Source organism: Arachis ipaensis, chromosome B6, assembly GCF_059453495.1.
Source record: "Arachis ipaensis isolate K30076 ecotype BB chromosome B6, ASM5945349v1, whole genome shotgun sequence".
Taxonomy (NCBI): Eukaryota; Viridiplantae; Streptophyta; class Magnoliopsida; order Fabales; family Fabaceae; genus Arachis; species Arachis ipaensis.
Window position 1 is genome coordinate 85008599 of NC_142441.1, and position 7913 is coordinate 85016511.

The following is a 7913-nucleotide window of genomic DNA, read 5'->3' on the forward strand; positions in this document are numbered from 1 at the left end:
CTCTTAATTGAGTATGGGGAGACTATGTCATTTGAGCTATTACTCATTTGTTAATAACGTCTTTTAAGTACTATTTTATCATCGTTTAAATTTTTCGGGTACTAATTTGATAGTTATCTCTTCTTTTTATTCACTTTCTTTTTCTTTTATTCTTTCAGAGAAGAATTAGGTAATTATAATACCATATTTTGTGCTCAATTATTAATGCTGGTTCAATTTTTTGTTTTTAAAAATTACTTTTAGTGCTTGTTTGGGCGCTATTAACTTATTAAAAAGGATCTTTTTCAATAATTTTTTTTATTTTTAGCGTGTTTGGTAAATTTTTAATAATAAAATTAAAAACAGTAGAAAAATAAAAAAATATCTTTTTTGAGAATCTACAATTTATATCTTTTTTTACAAGATATTTTTTCCTTAAAAAAAGATATTTACATAATAAATAAATAAAAAATACTTTTATATTGTTATGTCCCAAACATAATTAATAAATAAAAAAATTTTTTTATGAGATATCAAAACATAAAATTATTTTTACTTTCTTATAAAATTTTTTATAAAATTTTTTAAAAAATAATTTTCTTAAAAATTTACCTAAACAAACCTTTAGTCTGCTTTAATTCTTCAATATTTGTTACTCTGATTTTGATGTGCTTATTTTTATTCCGAAACAAATGCTTACTTTTTGTTATAGTTAATGTAATTTGGTTGAATGTTTAAGTGGTTAAAGATAATAAATTATAATAGGAACATTTTAGAAATTTAATACATTTTTTTTACTGAGTTAATAAAAATCTAATATTTAAATATTTTTGTTGAATAAAATTTATTTTTTATAAATATAATATTAATTTAATATTTTGTCATCAATTTTATTAGTATCTAATTTTTTTATTGTTAAAAATAATTATTTTCTCATAAATTTATTAACAATCGTATATAGTATAAAAAATCTCTTAAGGCAAATATTCATTTAATGTCGGAATTATAATTTCAAGAATGCCTGAGATCTACAATGTATAAAAAAACGGAACATCTGAATTGAATTGAATGACTAAAATCTAAATCAATACTCTGATCAGAAAGAAAGTGAAAAAAAGAAGGAAGAAAAAAAGAAAAAAGAAAAGAAAGAAAAAAGAAAGAAACAGTTCCAATTTTGAGATTGAGGAAAGGTCACACTCATAGTTCAGTTCACTAACCTGGAGTTACTACCGATGGGTTTCTTCACTCTTGATGCTAATCGCGTCCTTCATATAACGTTCAACCCCCTTCTCTTTATCCCTCCTTTTTGTCTGGATTTGGGGATTAGGGTTTAACCCAATCCCCCGTAGATTTTGTCTTTTTCCTCTTTCAGTTTTCTTCTGTTTTTCATTCTTTTTCTCCACCTGGCAATAAAATCCGCGCGGGAACCAATAACCGGACGCTATTTCGTTCTGTAAATCAATTGAATCTTGTTCCCGCAAGCTCCTCGCTTAATTGAAACTACGTTAGGGTTTTTACATTCGTTTCATAAATATACATATTTTTTTTAATTATTATTACATGAACATGGAGAGCACGCGTAGATCGTTCGATAGATCGAGAGAGCCGGGCGCCAAGAAGCCCCGATTGATCGACGAGCTCGACAGCAGTTCCAACCCCATTTCCCGACCGTTTTCTCAGCCGCGGCAACCGCCGTCCTCTGCGGTTACACCGTTGACTTCCGCCACCGCGAGGTTCCGAACTAACAGCGACAGGGACTCCGAAAGTAGCGACAGGTACCACCCGCAACCGCCACCGCACCAGGAGCTTGTATCTCAGTACAAGGCCGCGCTAGCTGAGCTCACTTTCAACTCGAAGCCAATAATTACGAACTTGACCATCATTGCAGGAGAGAACCTTTCTGCTGCGAAGGCCATTGCTGGCATCGTTTGTACCAACATTGTAGAGGTGAACCTTCAAAGTTTGCACTGTGCGCTTGTTTACGCTGTTTTTTTCACAATCTGTTTTCATGTGTGGTGCCATTTTTAATTATTTGGATTGAATTGAGTTGGTAAGAATCTAAGGTGCAAGTAATGAATGGGAAGAGTTGCAGTCCTGGGAGTAGATGAGAAAATGAGATGTTTGTTCTGGTAGTTTTTTTTTTTCAAAATCATTTATGCTTAACCCAATTCAATCAAGTTTCATTTGTTAAGTGTTAAGGTTTTCAGAGAATAAAGATCTATAGTTTTTCAATCAGAGGTAAAAAGAAAAACTAAGAATTATCCTTTGCTTGGTGATGGCAGTTTTGTAGGAGTATCTATTATTTTTTCATTTCTTTTTTATTTGTTGTTGGATATGACAAAGGAAATGAACACTACTGTTTCCAATTATAATCAGTGCTCTGAAGACTGGTTTCAATGAAATTTTCTCATACTTTGTAGGCTTTAGTTGTTACCCTTGTTTAGATATGGCTTGGCAGTGTTGTATCTGTTTCTTTGCTTATTAATTTTTTCCACCATAGAAAAGCTGTCTCATCGCCTTAACGATTAAAATTTGTGTTAATGACTATCCAGGTTCCAAATGAGCAAAAGCTTCCATCTCTTTATCTCTTGGACAGTATTGTTAAGAATATTGGGCGGGATTATATAAAATACTTTGCTGCCAGACTACCTGAGGTCAGATATCTGTTCTGTTTCCATTTTTGTTGACCTTTAATGCCTTTATCTAAAAACTACTTATCACTTTGTTTATTATATGATCTACAATGAATAGTCCAAATTCTGAGGTTATGAGGTTTTACACTATGTAGGTTACATTGAAAAAGATAGTTAGAATTCTTGCATTTCATTAAATACGAATATTCTGCTTGTTCTACTGGTAACTGTTTTTATCTTTGTATTTTTGCTGAGATATTTTTTCTAATTTTACAACCTATTTTTAACTAGGTACTTGCCCGTTACTCCTTTACATTTTAGGTATTCATCAAGGCATACAAACAGGTTGATCCACCTGTCCATTCAAGTATGAGGCATCTTTTTGGAACTTGGAAGGGATACATTCCTCCGCAGACCCTTCAGATGATTGAAAAGGAACTTGGCTTCATGCCTGCAGTCAATGGTTCGGCTTCTTCATCTGCTACACTCGGAAGTGAATCACAGTCACAACGCCCAGCTCATAGCATCCATGTGAATCCCAAGTATTTAGAACGGCAGCGTCTTCAGCAATCCAGCAGGGTGGGTGAAATGATTGCACCTAAAACGTATAAACGTTTGAAATGTTGGATTTGAGTGGAGTTACTCAGGATTGGACTACCTTTTTTTATTTTGGGTGATCAATTGAATTCTCATTCTTGTTTCTTGGATATTAAAATTGAACTTGAAGATATGTCATGCAACCAAATTCTGATCTTCATTACTTCTTACTGAGACACTTGAGACACAATGCAATATTCTTGCATTCCACATCTTTGTAAATATGAACTTTCTAAGAAACTAAAACTCCTTTACTTTTTGTAAATATGAAATATCCCGACCTTTTTTCCTTTGGATATATTTTGGGTTTTATTGTTGTTTATATGGTTTAATATATTAATCTTGTTAGCTTGAGATAGAGGTAATCCTTTGAATACTTTTTCCTGTATTGTATTTATGCATGTTTAGACCACCCAACATCTCCTCTTGACACTATACCTTAAAAAAATGATTCACAATTCCTAAGAAACCTTGTGATTCATACTATGTATCATGATTTGACAACTCATTCATACACTGCATTGCTTGGGAATATGCTTAGTTTCGAGTAGATATCATCTGTATAATTTAGTCATACATACCTCTATATCATATGTCAGGTACTTATTTCTTCCATCATGTCCATTTTCATGTCATGAAGATTAAAGGAGTAGCTAATGATACGACTAGAGCTATTTTGAACTCAAATGAGGATTCAGAGAGGCCAAGTAGAGTTTTGGGTGCTTCACGACCGTGGCTCGATCCTAGGATTAACATGCATGTATGTAGAGTAAATTTCTTTTCTTCTTATTATGTCTGGTATTCATTCTATCAATTGTCATATTTGAATGTAATGGTTTATCTTGCATTCTAATCAGCGTATTCAAAGAGATGCATATAACAATTCTGTTCCTGAGAAGAGTTTAGCTGAATCCTATGGGGGCATGAAAAATAGTTCTGGTATTTCAAGTATTGGAAGAACTGGCAGTAGGGTTGCTGAGTTGGGACATGATAAAACTTGGTATAAAGCAGGACTCAGCGTGGCAGAGAACACATCTAATCAAAGTAATGGTTTCAGTTTGAAGCTTGGTTTTTCGAATTGTGAAGCACCAAAGTCGATGAACTTGGGTGCACATCATCAGCCAACACAAAACTTAACTAGCATACAGAGCAGTGTAGTGCCAGGTAGCTGGAAAAATTCTGAGGAAGAGGAATTCATGTGGGATGAAATGAACTCTGGAATGATTGGTGATGGTGCCGCCAGCGTTGCCAACAACTTGAATACAGAACGATGGATGGGTGGTGATGATGAGAATTTGGTAAGCATGCTTGATTATTGCACTTTGCCACCTAAATTTATTCATCCAATTGCAGTTTATACATGGATGGTGTCCTTGTCCATCAATTTCGTTGTTAATTTTTGCAACTTCAAGTTATCTTGTCTGATTGTGATTTTATGACAGATGATATACTGGCCCAATTTATATGAGGGTTTCACTACTTGCTTATCATTAGGATCTTCATCTATGGGTTGGTTGTCTTAGGCTGTATCTAGGAGTTTTTATAGACAATGAAATGAAGTGGCTTGTTATATAGTGTAGTAGATGATGTCCTCCTTATGGTTGAATGTGTACCAGTTTAATAAAGGTTGGGAATGGAATGCATGATAAATTGACAATCCTTCCTTGATTCCCCAATTTGATGGGACAAATGTAGCCTTGAGCTGCAAGGGTGGAATAGGTGTCCCTAACTTGCCATTCTATTCTCTCCTTAAAATTTAAGTTTCTTCCAAATATAGTTTACTTGAGCTTGACCATGCGACTCCCTCTCTATCACCCCTCCAAAAGATACTCTCGGATAAATTAGTGTTTATTTACATTAGGCATATTATCTTATGCTATGGGAATTTAAAAAGGGAAGATATCAAGGGGGATAAGAGGGATCATTGAAAGTCCTCATTTTCTATAGCAGGGTTCATGAACATAACCCTTTAAATATGATTTTCTCACATTGCCCTCTATCTTTCGTGCTATGTTAATTCTTATAATTGGAGAAGGGTAATGAGACTCCATAAATATTTTCAATAGTACTAAGAATGACAAGCTTATATGTCATGTTACATCTGACTTGTTTCCGTGTCCAGGATGGAGATCAATCCCAAATCTTGCACCATGATAGAGAAATATCTACTGCTAGGAAACAATCATTTGCATCTGGGGGGCATTCATCATTGCCATGGCAATTGCAGGAGCAGAGATCGAATGAAAAGTTGAATCTGAAGCCAGGTCACTCGGAAGAATTGTTGTCAGCTTTAGGTTGCTTACCAGCTAATACAAGTTCTTTGGTTGTCAGGATGGCAAATCGGTCTTCCATGCCAAATGCAACCAAAGGTATGTCTGAAACTATGGGACAAAAGCAATTTGATTCCATGGGAACAAAACCCACTTCTGCGCAGTCACCTTTGCAGCAGCAGTCTGCATCATTGCCTGTAACAAAGCTCCACCCTCATCCAACACAAAATTTGTTGGAGCAAGACTATGGGAAGGATTCTAAAACATCACAGTTTCTGGGAGATCTGCAGAGACAATACATTAGAGATCAACCAGCTGCCCTTCCTCCCAATGCTCAAGTTGGTTGTTTGCATAGATCTAGAGAAAAGGATTTGCATGGTCCTTTATCTTCAGAGACTTCTTTTCTGCCAAGGCATCAGCAGCAGCCACTGGTCTCTTCCCAGACTGAAGTTATTGCAAAAACTAAGAAGCCTCTCCACTCTAAAGTCAAGGCCAGTGAAAGTTCAGAACAATCAAAAAGTAGTTTGTCAGCTGCAACTGTGCAGACTAGATTCCTCAACAAATCAATTACAAATAGTTTTCCTGGTACAAGTAGTAGTCTAGTTACAAAGAATCTTCCATCTGACTTAGGGGTTTGCCCAGCTCTATCAGGTAGACCTTCGCCTGCCACATTAATTTCTTCGGTATCTGCAGTTGCATCACCGTCAACATTAGTTCCTCCAGATGACGATTCTTCTATTCTGGATAACATATCACAAGCAAATACTGGACAGAAACCAAAGGTCTCTACAAAATTACCAACTTCCTCTAACATGAGCAGTGTGTCAGCTCCAACCTCAACTGCTACAAAAAACAATTCCTTGAATCCCATTGCAAACCTTTTAAGCTCACTGGTTGCAAAAGGTTTGATATCTACAGATTCGGAGTCATCGATTAAGGTACCAACAGAGGCATTGGTTCAATTGGAAACGCGTACTGAAAGCATTACTGCCAGTAGCTCATTGCCAGTTCCTTCAGTTACTGGTTCCACAGTTCTCCCAGTAACATCCTCTAAAGTTGTGGAAGATGATGCAAAAGCCTCCCTGATCGTAAGTCAATCAACCAACACCAAAATAAGGAATATCATCGGCTTTGATTTTAAGCCTGATGTAATCCGAGAGATGCATCCCACTGTAATCAAGGGATTATTGGATGATAGTCAACATCATTGCAGATTTTGTGGTATTAAGCTTAAACAGGAAGAACAGTTCAACAAACACTTGGAGTGGCATTTTGCACGAGAAAGAGAGCAACATGGTCTAATTACAGCATCCAGAAAATGGTATGAGAATTGTTTTTCGTCTGAGCCTAGTGATTCTGTAGACGATTATTGTGAGGAAACAGACAGGAGTCCATTTGATGCTATCGTTCCAGCTGATGACAGCCAGTGCTTGTGTGTATTGTGTGGTGATCTGTTTGAAGATGTGTACTGTCAAGAGAGGGATGAATGGATGTTCGAAGGTGCTGTTTACATAAACAACTTAGATAGAAACGGTGAGATGGAAAATAGAAATGTGGGGCCGATTGTTCATGCTAAATGTTTATCTGAGAACTCAGTAGCTGGCAGCACCAAGATGGTAAGCCTTATGGAATGGATCTGTCATTAGTTGTTCAAAATTACAATGTGTCTATTGGAGAAGTGAGTTTACAATTTTAAGGTATGGTGATTGATTGGACCTTTTCCATTTTTCACAGGAACAGGACTGATTATTTACGCCTCTACTTTGATGGAGAATCATAAGTTCACTGAGGGACTCAAGACAGGTTTACTCTACATAATTTTGCTGTGATATGCATGCTATATTAGTTGCCTCTAACTGGTCGCTAAAGCGGTTAAACAATTTTGTGCTTATTTTTCTTTGTTTCTTTTGTACTCGGGAAAAGGTGTTCAAAGTATATATAAATTGGAGAGTTTTTGTTTTGCGGCTCAAATTTTGCATCAGTATTGACATATTGTTTGTTTTATTTTATTTTATATATTGTTTCTGTTTTTGTTTCTCGTGAATCAATTATATTTAAATCATGCTAAAATTAAACATTAGTCATCAGATATGGACTTCTATTGGAACTCTTGGTCATCGCAATCTTCTATGGTTAAGTTGTGACTGAATATAATGTTTGGAACACCCATTTCAAAAGAAAAAAAGAGTGAGTTCTCTCGAAATTTACTCTGAAGTCCAAGTCCCATGCCTTTAATTAGTTGACAAGAACAACTGCAGGAATTAATGTTTGCAACATTGGCGTCACGGTTTTAAGATATGGTTTTAGGGAATGTTAATGTTTGGGCACTCAGCATTCGACCTAAGGGTTCATTTTAATTATTCATTATCAAGGCTTTATGATGCTGATATAAAGTGGGCCTTTGTGGCCATTGTACTGCTGAAGCATTCGTCGA

General features: G+C 35.6%; 1 protein-coding gene across 2 annotated transcripts; it reads left to right on the forward strand.

Moving 5' to 3' along the window:
• The first annotated feature begins 1049 nt into the window (after positions 1 to 1049).
• Positions 1050 to 7450, forward strand: LOC107648804 (polyadenylation and cleavage factor homolog 4). 2 transcript variants are annotated; one of them, XM_016352618.3, is made up of 7 exons: positions 1050 to 1926; positions 2532 to 2633; positions 2934 to 3191; positions 3850 to 3969; positions 4067 to 4507; positions 5332 to 7095; positions 7214 to 7450. In XM_016352618.3, exons 1-7 carry the CDS (start codon positions 1540 to 1542, stop codon positions 7223 to 7225), a joined length of 3084 nt encoding a protein of 1027 aa, XP_016208104.1. In that variant the 5' UTR covers positions 1050 to 1539; the 3' UTR covers positions 7226 to 7450. The 2 variants fall into 2 exon arrangements, with proteins under 2 accessions (XP_016208104.1, XP_088347412.1); XM_088491286.1 differs by lacking the exon at positions 1050 to 1926 and having other exon boundaries at positions 2904 to 3191.
• The last annotated feature ends 463 nt before the right edge of the window (positions 7451 to 7913 follow it).

Excerpts from the sequence above, each read along its gene's own strand:
- LOC107648804 (XM_016352618.3), top strand. The coding sequence starts at position 1,540 with ATGAACATGGAGAGCACGCGTAGATCGTTCGATAGATCGAGAGAGCCG. Across the intron at positions 1,927-2,531 it reads TTTGTACCAACATTGTAGAG|GTTCCAAATGAGCAAAAGCT; the intron begins GTGAACCTTCAA and ends ATGACTATCCAG. Across the intron at positions 2,634-2,933 it reads TTGCTGCCAGACTACCTGAG|GTATTCATCAAGGCATACAA; the intron begins GTCAGATATCTG and ends TTTACATTTTAG.